The 15,049-nt window shown below is 61.7% G+C and overlaps 4 protein-coding genes and 1 long non-coding RNA gene across 11 annotated transcripts; 1 reads left to right on the top strand and 4 right to left on the bottom strand.

Moving 5' to 3' along the window:
• Window positions 1-1,199: 1,199 nt before the first annotated feature.
• LOC134762092 (uncharacterized) lies at window positions 1,200-2,383 on the bottom strand. The gene is made up of 2 exons (XR_010141715.1): window positions 1,795-2,383; window positions 1,200-1,461 (listed from the first exon to the last, which is right to left on the bottom strand). It is a non-coding gene; the product is annotated as an uncharacterized LOC134762092 (long non-coding RNA).
• Window positions 2,384-2,469: 86 nt separating this feature from the next.
• Window positions 2,470-4,930, top strand: PPP1R14B (protein phosphatase 1 regulatory inhibitor subunit 14B). The gene is made up of 4 exons (XM_024255241.3): window positions 2,470-2,998; window positions 4,130-4,213; window positions 4,455-4,487; window positions 4,592-4,930. The coding sequence occupies exons 1-4, from the start codon at window positions 2,741-2,743 to the stop codon at window positions 4,658-4,660; spliced, it is 444 nt and encodes a 147-aa protein (XP_024111009.1). The 5' UTR covers window positions 2,470-2,740; the 3' UTR covers window positions 4,661-4,930.
• Window positions 4,931-5,280: 350 nt separating this feature from the next.
• On the bottom strand, window positions 5,281-8,392 carry FKBP2 (FKBP prolyl isomerase 2). Of its 6 annotated transcripts, none has more exons than XM_002821583.4 (6): window positions 8,235-8,392; window positions 6,807-6,981; window positions 6,100-6,212; window positions 5,914-5,960; window positions 5,535-5,570; window positions 5,281-5,443 (listed from the first exon to the last, which is right to left on the bottom strand). In XM_002821583.4, exons 2-6 carry the CDS (start codon window positions 6,975-6,977, stop codon window positions 5,382-5,384), a joined length of 429 nt encoding a protein of 142 aa, XP_002821629.1. In that variant the 5' UTR covers window positions 6,978-6,981; window positions 8,235-8,392; the 3' UTR covers window positions 5,281-5,381. The 6 variants fall into 6 exon arrangements, with proteins under 6 accessions (XP_002821629.1, XP_009244471.1, XP_002821628.1 ...); XM_009246196.3 differs by having other exon boundaries at window positions 6,807-7,008; window positions 8,235-8,387; XM_002821582.6 differs by having other exon boundaries at window positions 8,129-8,386.
• LOC129048903 (translation initiation factor IF-2) lies at window positions 7,173-8,088 on the bottom strand. The gene has a single exon (XM_054525725.2). It carries the CDS (start codon window positions 8,086-8,088, stop codon window positions 7,288-7,290), a length of 801 nt encoding a protein of 266 aa, XP_054381700.1. The 3' UTR covers window positions 7,173-7,287.
• A 2,171-nt stretch (window positions 8,393-10,563) lies between the features above and the next one.
• Window positions 10,564-14,830, bottom strand: VEGFB (vascular endothelial growth factor B). Of its 2 annotated transcripts, none has more exons than XM_002821587.5 (7): window positions 14,429-14,830; window positions 13,837-13,879; window positions 13,321-13,517; window positions 13,005-13,078; window positions 12,134-12,169; window positions 11,701-11,835; window positions 10,564-11,000 (listed from the first exon to the last, which is right to left on the bottom strand). In XM_002821587.5, the coding sequence occupies exons 1-7, from the start codon at window positions 14,486-14,488 to the stop codon at window positions 10,979-10,981; spliced, it is 567 nt and encodes a 188-aa protein (XP_002821633.2). In that variant the 5' UTR covers window positions 14,489-14,830; the 3' UTR covers window positions 10,564-10,978. The 2 variants fall into 2 exon arrangements, with proteins under 2 accessions (XP_002821633.2, XP_003777770.2); XM_003777722.5 differs by having other exon boundaries at window positions 11,701-11,936; window positions 14,429-14,825.
• Between the last annotated feature and the right edge of the window lie 219 nt (window positions 14,831-15,049).

Raw genomic sequence — 15,049 nt, forward strand, 5'->3', positions numbered from 1 at the left:
GGTCAGGACCGTAAGCCCCCTGAAGAGGCTCTGAGCAGGTAAGTGACTTGCATACAGCCTCTCAGCCCACGGGGCAGAGCAGGATTTGAACCCAGTATTTCTACTCCAAGGCTAAGGTTCTGTGGCCCAGCTTCCAAGAAGGTGGCAGGCCAGCATGCCCACCTGCACCAAGTGGTCTCGGGTGGATAGCCATGGGAACTGGACAGGAATCTGGGTATGCCTGGGCGTGGCGCAGGGGGGGAAAGAGGGAGAGTCAGAAAGAATGCCTGACCTGTGGACATGGACATGGCTGGAGACCTTCACACCAGCCCTGAGGGAGGACAGACAGAAAGGTCAGTGCTCAGGGTCACAGCATCTTGGGGGCAGAGCTAGGGCTGGAGGTCTTCATGGCCTGCAGGCCCCACTTCCACAGAAGCTGCATTAGGGGCTGTTTGAGGGTCTTCCCCCTTTAATCTGTGTGCACCCTCAAGGCACAAACAATGCTTGGGTTCAGACGGAGCTGGACTGGCCTGGTGGGGTGTGGTGGGGAATTTGGACTGGGGTAAAGTGATCCTCCTATCAGGCCAGGCTTAGGGCAGGAGGCCAGGCCATGGATGGGACTCCCTGTGGAGAGGGTGGATCCTACCTAATCCGCAAGAGCAAGGGTCAGCCCTTCCTTGGCACCCAGACTGGCTGAAGGGAGGCTGAGGCCAGACGAGGGGCACGGGAAGGGGAAGGGTCAGCTCACTCTACCCTTCCCTGAACTGAACCCTGTGAGCCCATTGCCCTCACAATGCCCAGCCTCTGTCTTCTGTTGGTCTCTTCTCTCTGACTATAGGGCAAAGGAGGAGCCCAACATCCTGGGTTGGAGTTTGGATGCAGCCCCAGCTGTGTGATCCCAGGGCCAATCCCAATCCATCTCTGAACCCCACCCGCTGCAGAGGGCTTCCCCCCACAACTTCCAAAGAGTGTCTGAGGGGCTGGAGCAGAAACATTGCCTCTCAGATCCAAGACCCTGTTTGGGATGGCACAAGGTGAGCCTGCCTTCCACAGAAACATCCCCTGGGAGCTGCGCAGCCTTATTGGGTGGTGTCTACAGGGAAGTGAGGAGGCTGAGTAGAGACTTCGTGTCAGGGGGTTTGAGCCACACAGCTTGGGTTCAAAGTCTCATCTCCCGTTTTATCTAGCAGTGGGACTTAATTAACCTCCGTGGTGTAGTAATTGAACTTTCCACGAATTTTCCTATTTAATTTTTGTTACAACCTTCTGAGGAAATGCAGGCACAGAGGAAGCCATTCATTCTTTCAAAATCATTTGTTCAACCAATGCGGCGGCCTACTACGAGTGTGACATAGTTCTAGGTGCCGGGGTTCAGCGGGAGCCAGGTAATTTGCCTAATAGCAGTGGATTTGAAGACTGTTCAAGCCTGGGAGCACCAGCAGACCAGGTCGGCGCAGGGCTCAGCCCCGCGGCACTCACAATCTAGAAGTGGGAGACAGACAATACACGAATGAATGAGACCATTTAAAGATGCACAAAATCAAATAGAGGGAGGGAATGGGATGCGCCGTCGGCTTATTGGAGGTGGGCCAGGACTATGTGAAGGACCGAGGAGCCGCAGGGCGGGGGTGCAGGAGCCCCGGGAAGGCGCCCTCTCTGCGGAGCCGACTGGGCGGCGGTCCCGACGCACGCTCCTAGGGGCAGCCGCGATTACCGCCTTTATTATTATGAGTCCCGGCCCCCGCACTGCCCAGCTCTTTGCGCCTTAGTTTCCCCCTCTGTGCGCACCCGGGGCGCGGGGCGCAGAGTACGCACCAAACAACTTTACGCTTCCCGGCCTGGCCGCACGGCGGGGGAGGGGCGGCGCTGGGCGCGGACTCCGTTTCCCACAAGCCCGAGCCTCGCGCCATCTTGCCGGTGGGCGGTGGCTGCCCGGGGTTGGCCGTTCGGGCAGGCCGGGTGCCACCGCTCACCCCCAGCCCCGGCTTCCTCCGCTGGGGGCGTGGGACCTGCTAGTCAGAGAGCCTAGGGACCCGGACAGCTCCTGCCTGCCTTCTCCACTCTTCCTTTCCCAGGAGCCCAGTCCACGTGTCGGTCCGTGCGGAGGAGCCCGTTCGCCCCTCGCTGGCCGAGGGCTTGAGGACCTGGACATCGGGGACCGCAGCATCTCCTCACCAGACTCCCTGTCTGCACACGATGTCCACTCCCCTGCATTCTCAGATGGCCCCTATTCTCAGATGGCCTCAATGAGGACAGAATGAGGAAGGGTCCAATGAGGACTAGGGTCCTGGCGTGAGCGCAAATCGTCGACCTGAGCGCTTAGAACGCCTGGGTTTGGGACTGGAAGGTTGCATTTGAGGGGTACGGACAGCTAGGCCACCCCCTGCCGAATAGACCCTCCCCTACCCCTGCCCGGGGGCGGAGTAGGGGAGAGGGGCCTGTAGAGGGGCTGGCCCTTTAAGGGGGTGTGGTCGGGGGGCGGAGGAAGAGCGAGACAGAGAAAGGGCTTCGGCGGCGGCAGCTCGGGCGGCGGCCGCGGGGGACAAAGGGCGGGCGGATCGGCGGGGAGGGGGCGGGGCGCGGCCAGGCCAGGCCCGGGGGCTCCGCATGCTGCAGCTGCCCCCGGGCGCCCCCGCCGCCGCCCTCGCCGCGGAGCCGCGCGGAGCGGAGCCGGCGAGCTAACCCGAGCCAACCGGCGGGCGTCCCGGAGGCGGTGGCGCAGGGAGGGGCCCGACGCGCGCACGTGGCCCCGGCGGCCGCCATGGCGGACAGCGGCACCGCGGGGGGCGCGGCGTTGGCGGCCCCGGCCCCCGGGCCGGGCAGTGGCGGCCCAGGACCACGCGTCTACTTTCAGAGCCCCCCCGGGGCCGCAGGAGAGGGCCCGGGCGGCGCGGACGATGAGGGCCCAGTGAGGCGCCAGGGGAAGGTCACCGTCAAGTATGACCGCAAGGAGCTACGGAAGCGCCTCAACCTAGAGGAGTGGATCCTGGAGCAGCTCACGCGCCTCTACGACTGCCAGGTGTGTTCCCACCCCGCGCCGACACCCCAAAATCGGTCTCGTGCCGGTCCGCCTGGCAGCTCCACTGTGAGCTCGCCTGTCACTGTAGTCAAAGGGCGCTCTGCTTCCCCGCGCGCTCCCCTCCTCTCTGCACTCCCGCCCCCAATATATACTCTTTCTTGCCTGACCTAAGTCACTTCTGCCTTCTCCGCTGCCTCGGACCCTGCCCCCCATCATGCCACTCCCCAGGTCAAGCCTAGTGTCCTCCAGAAGCCTCAAGGGGTAGCCTGGGCCTTGGGCAAGAAGCAAGGGAGCTAGTCTGGGCTGGCAGCGGCAGGAGGTCTCACCGCCTAGTGCCCGCTGGGTTAGACTGTGGTTACAAGGTGCTGGTCTGGTAGGGCGGCTGGGGCTGGGCTGTTCTGTTCTGTGGGCTAGCCTGGAGCTCCATCTTGGCGTGCGTGCAGGCTAGCCCGCTTTCTGGGCTCTGCTTCTCCACCCCCATGACTCCTTGGTTGTTCAGACGGTGACTCAGGCCCCGGGGGGCAGGGTGGAGGAGTGGGTTTGCCCGGTGCTGCCTGCCTACCCTAGCCCAGCCCTGGAATGCAGCTGACTACAAACAGGATAGGGGCTTCCTGGGGAGGGTGTGGCAGGGTGGTGGGCACCCCCTCCCTCACCAAAGCATGGGCTCTTTGTTTCCTCTTTGCCAGTCCTAGGTCCTTCCCAGTGACCCCTCAGCCTTCACTTCCTCCTGGCTCCCGGGGAGCTGACAGGTGTTTGGGGGAGGGGAGGGGGGTATGATAAGCTGGGACAGCTGCACCCACCGGTGCTCTGGTGAGATGGGGGGCGCGGATGTTGGGGAGACACATCTGCTGGGTTCCCAGCCCAAGGTCCCCAGCCCTGGCTGTCTGGCCTTGTCTGGTACCCCTGGTGCCCACTGACAGGGACAGGAAGCTCCCCCCGCAACCCCGCTTTGGGCAGTTTGCCTTGGCACGGGCCTGATCTGTTTTCCTCCTCAGAGCAGCTGCTGTTCTGTCTGCTGGGCAGAGGGCCGGGTTCCTCCGAGGTAGGCAGGGGCCTCAACCCAGAGCCCCTCTCACACCCTCTCTCCAACTCAGGCTTATGTCTCTCCCTCCTCCCTCACCCCCACCCCAGGAAGAGGAGATCCCAGAACTGGAGATTGATGTGGATGAGCTCCTGGACATGGAGAGTGACGATGCCCGGGCTGCCAGGGTCAAGGTGAGGGGGCTGGGGGGCGGTGGGTTGCCTGAGGCACTGCCCCGGGAAAGCGAGGCTGTGGAGCCAGGCCCTCAAGCCCCAGCTCCTGCCTCAGCAGAATGGGGCCAATGCCTAGCTGTGAGGTGGCTGTGGCATCTCCTGTGCCTCAGGGTTGCCCCAGTCTCTTGGAAGTGGGTATAGGCGAGCTCCAGGCCCCCACTCCTGAGGACTCACTTATCCTTCCTCCCCCATCCCCTGCTAGGAGCTGCTGGTTGACTGTTACAAACCCACAGAGGTAAGAGATTTCCCCGCGGGGCGGGGGTGGCAGGGTGAGGGGAGCCCAGCTCCTGTCATCTTGGGGTCTGGTCTCCTTAATGTTTACCCTCCCACCCCACCCAGGCCTTCATCTCTGGCCTGCTGGATAAGATCCGGGGCATGCAGAAGCTGAGCACACCCCAGAAGAAGTGAGGGTCCCCGACCCAGGCGAACGGTGGCTCCCACAGGACAATCGCTGCCCCCCAACCTCGTAGCAACAGCAATACCGGGGGACCCTGTGGCCAGGCCTGGTGCCATGAGCAGGGCTCCTCGTGCCCCTGGCCCAGGGGTCTCTTCCCCTGCCCCCTCAGTTTTCCACTTTTGGGGTTTTTTATTGTTATTAAACTGATGGGACTTTTTGTGTTTTTATATTGACTCTGCGGCGCGGGCCCTTTAATAAAGTTAGGATACGCCTTTGGTGCAGCTAACGGGTTCGGCTGGTCTTTTTTAGGGGGGCACACTGCTCTGTGGCTTCTGCCAGTTCAGCTTCTCCCTAGGTGACGGCAGGCCTTCCTAAGGGCCACGTAGCCATGACGATAGCCCAGTGCTGGCTCCCAGACCAGGAGTTGAAAGTGGCTGGGGAGCTGTGGGGGTGGGGGGAGCAGTACTGCTGTTGGCAGACAGGAACACTCTTTTTCTCTGGGCAAGGGCCACCGTGTCATTGAGCCTAGACCCCCAAGGCTCCACAGTCAGGAAAGGAGAAGGTGGTGGGGTATGCCGGAGCTGAGGTCTCTGAGTCTCTCAGGGCCCACAAACACACACAGGCTTGCTCCTTGGACTTTTAAGTGTTTTTTTTGTGTGGTTTTTTTGTTTGTTTGTTTGGAACAGTCTGGTCCCTGATGGGGGCCTCTCCCCCTGCCCCTCCCCAGTCTGGTTACAGCTCAGATCGTCGCTCGATTTTGAGCAGCTCCACCTCGAACACCAGGGTTGCACCGCCTGTAGGGGAGAAGGAGAGTCAAAATGCCAACCAGGGCCACAGGGAGGGGGGCTGGCTGCAGGTGATGGGAGGTGTCAAAAGGTTTACTACCTGGAATCTTTGGGGGAGCTCCCCGCTCTCCATACCCTGTTGAAAATGCACAAAGAAACAGTCAGTGATGGCCAAGCTCCCTTCCAGCATGGGCAAAGGGAGGGTGTTCCGCCCCTCTCAGCAAGAAGGCCAGAAATGGAGAAGGGTAATGGAGATGGGAAGGGGGTGCCAAAGACCTGGCAAGGGCAGAGCGGGGCCACTACAGCTGAGTGCTTCAGTGATCTTGCCCTGTACTCACTGCTAGACACAGCCAAACTTGGAGGAGGCATGTATTGTAATGAATGGATACGGTGAAGACCAATGAAAGGCTGAAGCAGCTTTCACCCTTCCCAGTCACACACCCCAAACTTGCTCTGCACCCTCAGGAGGGGCCTCTTACCCAGCTCCGATGGGATCACCAGCTTGCGCTTTTCCCCCTCACACATCCTGCAGGAAGACACATGCTCAGCCCATGGCAGCACCCAGGGCCCCTGTCTTGTATCCCTGGGGCTTGCCTCCCACAGCTTACCTGCTGGGCGGTGGCCATGCACGCCCCCACTCCCAAGCCCATTCCCCCATGACTCACCCCAGCAGCCCCTGGTCCCAGCCCTTGATGACCTGGCCTGTGCCAAGGGAGAAGACAAAGGGCTGGTTCTGGGGCAGGCTGCTGTCAAACTCTGTCCCATCTTCCAGCTTCCCCTGTGGAACCATGAGAAGGCCAGTGAGGAAGAGGGGGACCACCCCTGACACCCCCCTCCCTCAGCTGCTTTCCCCATCAAGCTGGCCCCCACAGCACTGGTGGTCAACCCTTTTTGGTTTTTGAGATGGAGTCTCTGTTGCCATGGCTGGAGTGCAGTGATCTCGCCTCACTGCAGCCTCTGCCTCCCAAGCAGCTGGGATTATAGGTGCCCGCCACCACGCCCGGCTAATTTTGTATTTTTAGCAGAGGAAGTTTCATCATGAGGCCAAACTGGTCTCAAATTCCTGACCTCAGGTGATCCACCCGCCTTGGCCTCCCAAAGTGCTGGGATTACAGGGGTGAGCCACTGCGCCCAGCTGGTCATAGTTCTTTAAAAGGACAGAGTCTTGGGCAGCTCACAGTACACTGTCACTGCCTGCTGGTGCCCACCTGGGCAGTAGGCAAGGGCAAGGCAGAACCATGGAAACTGGCTTAGAGGGGAGAGGGGACTTGCCCAAGGTCACCTACTTGGCTGATGGAGAACCAGACTCCCAAGCACTCTCTGGTCCTCGGAAGCCCCACCCACTCCCAAAAGGCCCGCCCAACCCACTCACCGTGTAGTGCATGTGCAGCACATCCCCTTTGCGCGATTTGATGGGACAGTGGTCCACCCGCTTCTTGACCCCGATCTGCAGCTTCCTTTTGCCCTCGGCCCCCGTGGCCGTGGCCACAGCGCTCAGGCAGATGGACAGTACTGTCAGGACCCGGACCCAGCTCAGCCTCATGTCTCTGTGGGCAAAGACCCCGACCGACCGACTGAACGAGGGGGAGGGTAGGGAGAGTATGGAACACAGGTAGGTAAGAGGAGGGTTCCACCGCCACTGTATCTTCCTTGCCCCGGGGGATCCCCTTTGTCCCGGGTCACCGCCCTCTCCCCCGGGCTCCGGGGCCACACTTACCAGTCCAGTGAGAAGGGGGCTTGGCCGAGGACCCCAGCAGCGGGGGGAGGGGGTCAGGGGAGGCCACAGCAGCCAGGGCCCCGCCCCTCTGCTCACCCCCATACCTTCCCTCCCTCCCAGTCCCCACCTCCGCTCTTCAGTTCCCGCCTGTCCCTTTACGCAAAGTCCAGACCCTATCTGGCTGCACTGCAGTTGTCCCGACTGGGCGGCCCCACTCACGCCACACCCAGCTGCCCCCGGCCCAGCACACCAACACCTCTGCGGCCGCTGCAGGGGGCCGGCCCCGAGGCACCCACACATCCCCACTGGGTGGCTCCGAGGAGCCCGGGTCCTCGGGAGATACCCCCCAGCCTGGCCCTGTGCCTCCGCCCGGGGCGCCGCCCCAACTCTGAGCCCTTGGGGGTCTCCGGGGCACCCAGACTGGCCCTGTGTCTGCTGGCCGCCGAGCCCGCTCCACCCACACCACCTCTCCCGGTGGAGTTCTCGGCCTACGGCGTCCCCAAGCCCGACCACCACGGAGACCACCCCCGCGAGGACGCCCGGGGCCATTACTCGGGCCGGGCTCCTCACTTGGCTCCTTGGCACCGCCCTTCGGAGGACGCGGTGCCGCCCCCGGGCCTGCAGCCCCGCCTTCGACAGAACTAGACCCCTTTTCCGGAGCCGTAGCCACGCCACTCACCAGCTGAAGCCCCGCCCCCAGCGCCTGCGCTCCGTCCCCCTCTGCTTCCGACCCCCAGGCTCCGCCTTTCACCTCCTCCAGCTCCTCCTTCAAGAGCCAGGCTCCGTCCCCCGACCCTCCTAGCTCCGCCCCCCGCCGCCGCCGGGCTCCGCCTTCCACTGGCACCAGCTCGGAGGTCCCACCCGTCCCGGTTCCACGCCCCGCCCCGAGTCCCAGGACTCCGCCCCGTGCGGCGTGAGAACCCTCCCCCTGCGGCATCTCCGGCAGCTCCGGCCCCCACCCCTAATTTCCTCGTCACCTAGCTCTCGTTGACACTCGGAGCCCGGTCCGCTCCTGCCCGGCCTGATCCAGCCTGCCCTCTTGCACCCCGGCTCCCCCCAGCCCGGGCTGTGGCCGCCGCTCACCTCCTCGCCGCGCCCCCGGAGTCAACCCCGGTGGTGCTGCCGCCTCTGCGCAGGCGCGTCCTCGTCTCTACCAGGCCGGGCCACGCCGCCCTCCCTCATTGGACCGTGCGAAACCCGCGGCCACACGCCCGCTGGCGCGGGTCTTTCCCTAGCCCCGCCCCCGCGACGCCGCTGCTCTGCGTCACTTCCGGCGGAGCGGTAGTCTGTAAGGTTAGGTGAAAGTGACTTCCGAAAAGGCCGGAGACACTTCCGGCCGAGGTGATAGTAAGGTCAGGCGGGCGTGGGTTCCCGGAGGGGGTCTTGAGGCGCCATTTCAAGTCACCCCCATCCTCTCCCACAGCACTCCTGTTTTCCCCGGCCTCATCATGGCCCACAGCCCTCAGTCGCTGTGGAGCCTGGGCTTCACAGTGACACTCACGTTTGAATTCGCGGTCGGCTGTGTGCTTGGTAGAATTTGTCATCCAACACAGGCGTGTAACACGGGCTTGATGACACCCACCCCACAGGGCCCCGGCAGGACCGAGATGATGTCCAATGACAAGCCCTGACTTCCAGCCAATGCTCCCGCCCACGTCTCTCTCCCAGGAGCCAGGCTTACCTCTACCTGTGCACCTGGGCTGTGACTCATGACTGGAATGATCTGGCTGGGTCTGTTCCCCGACCAGACATATTTTCAGGCGCCCCAGCAGCCACCAAACATCTGTCAACTGAAGTAATGAACCTGCAGTTGAGAGGCAGCTAAACCTAGGTTGAAGGTTAGGGAGACAGCTGATTTGAGGTCAAATCCCCCTGGCCAGTTAGATTTTCTGAGCCTGTTTCCTCAATTATAAAAGGAAGACAATCATGATGTTGACCTCAGAATTGAGGAGGAAGTGAGGAGGTGCATGTGAAGCATTGTGTGTGTCTGGTGGGGCTAACTGGGCTCTGGAGGTGGTAGCTCTGGGGCCCTAACCCCTCTCTGCCTCACGCTAATTGACCTATGGCATGTCCAGTGACATCATGACTGAGAAAATGATTTGAAAGCAGTAATCGCTGTCAGGAACTGTCTCCTGGTTCAACCCACTCCTGCCTTAGGCCCACTAAGATCATACCCACATGCTCTGACCCAACACCTCAGAGAAAGCCTCCATTAGGGTAGCTGCCCCTCCTAGTGGCTGCCCAATTGAGTTAACTCTGCCCTGAATGTCCTGCTTCAGCAGGCAAAGCAGTGATGCCCAAGGTTGGCCTTTCATCCACCCCAAACCACTCAGCCCTGGGCACTGAAGGCTGCAGGGAGAAGGGTAGGGGCTGGGCCTGGGCTGGGATAGACAAGTCAGGAGAATCTCAGGCAGCAACCGATGAAGGGACCTGCAGGGTGCGAGGGAGGTGAGGGTAGAGAAAACTGTGTGGGTTGGGCGGGCGCAGTGGCTCACGCCTCTAATCTCAGCACTTTGGGAGGCGGAGGCAGGTGGTTCACCTGAGGTCAGGAGTTCGAGACCAGCCTGGCCAACACAGTGAAACCCATCTCTACTAAAAATGCAAAAATTAGCTGGGCCCACGTGGTGGGCGCCTATAATCCCAGCTACTTGGGAGACTGAGGCAGGAGAATCGCTTGAACCCAGGAGATGGAGGTTGCAGTGAGTGGAGATCGCACCATTGCACTCCAGCCTGGGCGACAGTGAGACTCCGTCAAAAAAAAAAAAAAAGAAAAACACTGTGTGGGTTGGGTTGAGGGGAGCCTGCCGCCCAAACCAGGCCCACCAGCCCCAGAATTTTGGTGCTTTCGTTTCAGGGAGGTGGGAGTGAAGTTAAGACAGGGCAGGTGCTGGGGCTTTAGATTCAAGCTGCAGGGAACAAAAAGCAGCAGATGCTGAAAGTGCTGCCTGGCAGGAAGAACAAGTGTTCTTTTCTATTATGTAAAGATAGTCTCAAACTTCTCTGGGGCCTGAGGACGCCAACCACAGCAATCTTCTGTTCCCTCTATGTGCACATGTGGAAACTGCTGCTCAGAGAGGCAGGGGTAGTGACAAGCAAGGTCACTCAGCAGATCTGGGTCCTACCCCAAGCTCTCTGGCCACAGAAGGCCGTCTCCTTCCAGAAAAGAACCCCGGTGAAGAGCAGGAGGGCAGGCAGTCTGTATTGACTGGGCTGTCCCTGACTCCCATGCCTAGCAATAACTTGAAAGTGATGAATACATAATTCTGGCCCTGCCTGGGATCTGCTGTGGGGCCTTAGTCCTCATTTCCTCCATCTGCACGACGAGGGAGCAAGACAAGCTTTGGATTTAGTGATGCAGACATTCATGCCAAACCAGCCAGCCTGGACAGTGACAAACGGTGACACAGGCAGGGACAGCTCCTTCCATCTCTTTTATCAGGGTTGGGGGTCACAGTTCTTGTACCAAAGCCCAAATCCCATTATGCAGAGGTTTGGGTCTTCTTAGTGAGGGGAGGAAGAGCCAGTTGTAAGATGCTTACTTGCACAGGGCGGTTAGAAACTGAGACAGTACCCCATTCTCCCCTGAGCTGGTATATGACCCCCTTGCTGCCTCCCAGTCTCCTCTTCCAACTCTGTCCTGTTTGATGACGGCCTTAGGGAGACAAGGGATGGCAGAAGAGCCCTCTGAGAGGCCCAGGTCCTGGAGCAGCTTCTGCCTGGGCTGAGGTCTTGGGGGCTTGGCTGTTTTTTACCAGGCTCCTCTTTGTTCTCCCACTGGTATATAGCCTCTGAGGCAAGTCACCTTGCTGAGTCTGAAAAGCCATGTGTCACCTTCGCAGCTTCCGGCACCTGAGGAGGGAGGAAGTGATCTGTTCATGCTGGCTGGAGCGCAGCCTCAGCCCTGGACTCACGTGTGCCTCGGGCCCACTAAGATCACAACCTGAGCGTCCTGCCACACCACTCGGCCCTGGGCACTGGAGGCTGCAGGGGGAAGGATGAACCTTCTGCAAAGGCCATCCCCTCCTGACACTCCTCGGGAGCCCCCACTGGCCCGGCCCATATGATTTCACCCCATGGCCTCACTGTGGGACACGGATGGTGAGAAACACATCAGGTAAGGGTGGACGAGGGTTCCACTATGTCCCCTGGCCTCTTGAAGCCCATAGGTAAGGGTAGATGTCTACCACAGGGGCTTCTGGGAAGGCCTGAACTGCAAGCTGGAAAAGCTGTGTCCTACATTTCTACTCCAGGCAGATGTCACCTCCTCCAAGAGATCTCTGACCTCTGAAAGATGAGGCCAGGTACCCCTCACTACAGCCCTTGACATCCTCTGCTGGCATCGTCCCTCCTATAGCTGACTCCTGAGTTAGAATGTTGGGCTTGCTTACACAGCTCCAGGTGCCAGCAGCTGTTTGGTAAATATTTGTTCAACACATTCAACAGTTTCCCCTTCCCTGGCCCTCCTCCCACTGGCAGGCTCACCCTGGACCTGCTCCAGGACAGGGCCTTGGTGCCTTCCCAAACACACACCACCCCACAGACGCCTCACCTGCAGGTGTCTGGGTTGAGCTCTAAGCCCCGCCCTTGGCAACGGAGGAAGCTGCGGCGTCGGCAGCGGCAGCGGCAGGTCCGGGGGTCAGGGCGCTGGTGGCGCTGGGTGCAGCGTGGGCAGAGGGGCCTGGGGCTGGAGTGGGATGGGTGATGTCAGCTGGGGAGGGTGCTCCAGGGGCAGAGTCCCAGCCCGGAACAGAGCGGGGCTGGGGACGGTGGTGGGGAGTGGCAGCCCTAGGGAGGAGAAGCGACATGTCTGGGGTGGGAAGGAAGAGTCTTCCCTAGAGCTGGGGTCGGGGCAGAGAACACAGGCTTGGGGAGCAGAGGGAAAGGGAAAGTGAGGGACGGGTGGGAGGAGAAAGAGGAGCAACAGCTTCCGGACTCACTTGTACTCCCCCAGCCCCCGCTCAGCTGGAGTCCAAAAGACTCACCTGTCCGGCTTCACAGCACTGTCCTTTTTTTTAGGTCTGAAAAGTAAGAGAGATAGACACAGACAAACAAGAGGAAGATGAGGAAATCCCAGCATCCTATTCTCTCTCTCTCTCTCTTTTTGAGACTGTGTTTCCCTCTTCTTGCCCAGGCTGGAGTGCAGTGGCGTGGTCTCGGCTCACTGCAACCTCCACCTCCCAGGTTCAAGCTATTCTCCTGTCTCGGCCTCCCAAGTAGCTGGGATTACAGGCACCCGCCATCATGCCCGGCTAATTTTTGTATTTTTTTTTTTTAGTAGAGATGGGGTTTCACCATGTTGGCCAGGCTGGTCTTGAACGCCTTACCTCAGGTGATCTGCCTGCCTGGGCCTCCCAAAGTGCTGGGATTATAGGTGTGAGCCACTACCCCCGGCCCAAGCATCCTACCTTGTTGCCCCAGATCCAAGGCCTACCCTTGGCTCTACAATTTTTTTTTTTTTTTTTTTGAGGCAGAGTCTTGCTCTGTTGTCCAGGCTGGAGTGCAGTGGCACGATCTTGGCTCACTGCAAGCTCCGCCTCCCAGGTTCATGCCATTCTCCTGCCTCAGCTTCCCGAGTAGCTGGGACTACAGGCGCCCGCCACCATGCCCGGCTAATTTTTTGTATTTTTTTAGTAGAGACAGGGTTTCACCACGTTAGCCAGGATGGTCTCCATCTCCTGACCTCATGATCCGCCCACCTCGGCCTCCCAAAGTGCTGGGATTACAGGCGTGAGCCACCACGCCTGGCCCCTTGGCTCTACTCTTAGGAACCTGGTCCCCAGTTCTGTGGACCACCAAACCCAGCACCCCCCAAGCCTGGCCTCTGCGAGCTCAGAAGTTGGGCCTGGCTGGCACCTGCATTCACACTGGCTGTGTTCTTCCAGGGACATCTCCCCCAGCTGACTGCTCGGGTACCGGATCATGAGGATCTGTGCTCAGGAGAAGAACGGGGGACAGTGAGGGAGAGAGAGAAAGGGGATGCTCTAAGACTGGAGGGAGAAAAGCTCACCCAATAGCCGGGAGGCTGGCCACCAGCCTTCCCCCCAACCCTGTCTCCTGTGCCTCAGTCTCCAGGCTGCCCCAGGCCCAGAGCCAGCCAGCATCCACCCTGCCCGCTGCCCCACCTGCCCAGTACCTGCATCCCCTGCCCGTTGCCCCACCTGCCCAGTACCTGCATCCGGACTTGGTGCTGCCCAGTGGGCACACACTCCAGGCCATCGTCAGGGCAGCAGCCACCACAGCGCTGCACAGTCACGCAGCTGGGCACCAGCTGTTTGGCCACGGTGCCCATGAGCTCCACAGTCAGGGGCACCACCACCTCCCGGGGCTGGCAGGTAGCACGAGTATACACATCTATCCATGACACCACTGGGAGCAGACCGGTAGGGGTTAAGTCCTCACTGGTTTTCCTGCAGCTGCTCCCAGCATCTGTCCTCCCCAGTCCCCAAGTCACAGCCACCCTCCACTAGCCCTCCCCACTCTGCCCTCACAACCTGTCTTCCCCTGCCCTGTTTATCCAGATCCCAGTAACCCCACTGCCTCAATTTCCTCCTCTGTGAAATGGGTAGAATAATAGTTTGAATATTCTAGGGGAGTTACACAAGATGGTGGACACCAGGCACCTGGAATCAGGGCCCAGGACAAACCCTCTTAGTGCTGGCTAGTGCCGAGTTTTTGTGAGTATTACCTTTCTTCTGGTGGCCAGGGACATCAGGCTGGGAGACAGGGGCCTGTGGAAGAGAAAAGACCTGTACCCAAGGTACACTTTAGGAGGGTGTGACCCTGTCGCCATCCCTGGGGCTTTGCCCTTGCATCAAGAGGCTTCACCACCTCTCTGACATCTTTCCAGATTGCTCTGTTCCTGTGGCCACCGCTCTAGCTTTACCTGTCCTTTTCTGGCCACCCGGGACCTACCCTAGCCCAAAACACAACAGGTGCTCTGGTGGCCGCGCCAAATTTCCAGGCCGCGGAGCCGAGCATGTTTGGGGGCTGCATGCAGATCAGGAGCGCGCACAGTGCGCACCGAAGCAGGTCCTGCAGGCACCGAGGGAGCCCCGCCCCCGGCGGTGCCCAGGGGACGGGGTGGGGCGGAGGAGTGGCCCCAGACTGGGCCTGGCGGGCCAGCGGGGAGGGGCACCTCCCAGGGGATGCACGCGCCGGGCCCCCGTCCAAGGCCGGACCCCGAAGATCCCCTTGGCCGAGGCCGCGGGTCCCCTCCTCACTTCCGCCAACCTTGAGAGAGGGCACGGCGGGCGGGCGCGCTGTCAGGCCGCACGTACCTGGGCGGGGGCCAGCTGCAGGAGCGCGGCGAGCAGCAGGCGGCGGAGCAGAGGGCTCATGGTGCCCGCGGGGGCCGCCCGCCGGGGGCGCCCGCATCGTCCTAGCCCGGCGGCGCGGGGGGCGGCGGCAGCCAGAGCCCCATGGCGCGGGCCCGAGCGCGGCGGACGGGGGCCGGGCGCGGGGGGCGGCTCCTCCGCGGCCCCCTCCCGAGCCCTGGGTGCAGGCAGCGCAGCGCAGCGCAGCGGAGGCGGCCGGAGGAGCCGGGCGGGCGGGCGGCCGGTGGCGGCGGGCAGCGGCGGCGGGGACGGCGGGGACGGCGGGGGCGGCGGGGGGCCAGGCCCGGGCTGGCGGGCGGGCGGCTCATGTGACCCAGACACGCGCTCCCCACCGGGCCTTGGGGCGGGGGCGGGGCGGCGGGGTGGGGGGGCGAGGCCGCCGGCGGGGCCCGCCTCCTCCGCACACCCCCTCCCGCCTCCCGCCGCGGCAGGGGAAAGGGGACGCACCGCCCAGGAGGCCGGGCTCCCGGGTCGCCGCCGCCACTACCCGGAGGGCGGGGCGCTGCCTCTTGGCGAGGCCGGGGCCGGGGGCGCCGGGCCTTAAGGAGGGAGCCGGACACGAGC

Source organism: Pongo abelii, chromosome 9 (genome assembly GCF_028885655.2).
Source record: "Pongo abelii isolate AG06213 chromosome 9, NHGRI_mPonAbe1-v2.0_pri, whole genome shotgun sequence".
Lineage (NCBI taxonomy): Eukaryota > Metazoa > Chordata > Mammalia > Primates > Hominidae > Pongo > Pongo abelii.

Bases quoted from the DNA above. Each gene is read 5' to 3' on its own strand.
- LOC129048903 (XM_054525725.2), bottom strand. From the start codon at position 8,088: ATGCCGCAGGGGGAGGGTTCTCACGCCGCACGGGGCGGAGTCCTGGGA.
- VEGFB (XM_003777722.5), bottom strand. From the start codon at position 14,488: ATGAGCCCTCTGCTCCGCCGCCTGCTGCTCGCCGCGCTCCTGCAGCTG. The intron at 13,880-14,428 runs GTACGTGCGGCC...TCTCTTCCACAG, and splicing joins TGCAGCTGGCCCCCGCCCAG to GCCCCTGTCTCCCAGCCTGA. The intron at 13,079-13,320 runs GTACTGGGCAGG...TCCTGAGCACAG, and splicing joins AGCACCAAGTCCGGATGCAG to ATCCTCATGATCCGGTACCC.
- PPP1R14B (XM_024255241.3), top strand. From the start codon at position 2,741: ATGGCGGACAGCGGCACCGCGGGGGGCGCGGCGTTGGCGGCCCCGGCC. The intron at 2,999-4,129 runs GTGTGTTCCCAC...CCCCCACCCCAG, and splicing joins CGCGCCTCTACGACTGCCAG to GAAGAGGAGATCCCAGAACT. The intron at 4,488-4,591 runs GTAAGAGATTTC...CACCCCACCCAG, and splicing joins ACTGTTACAAACCCACAGAG to GCCTTCATCTCTGGCCTGCT.
- FKBP2 (XM_002821583.4), bottom strand. From the start codon at position 6,977: ATGAGGCTGAGCTGGGTCCGGGTCCTGACAGTACTGTCCATCTGCCTG. The intron at 5,571-5,913 runs GTAAGAGGCCCC...CATTTTCAACAG, and splicing joins GGTGATCCCATCGGAGCTGG to GGTATGGAGAGCGGGGAGCT. The intron at 5,444-5,534 runs GTAGTAAACCTT...TCTCCCCTACAG, and splicing joins AGCTCCCCCAAAGATTCCAG to GCGGTGCAACCCTGGTGTTC.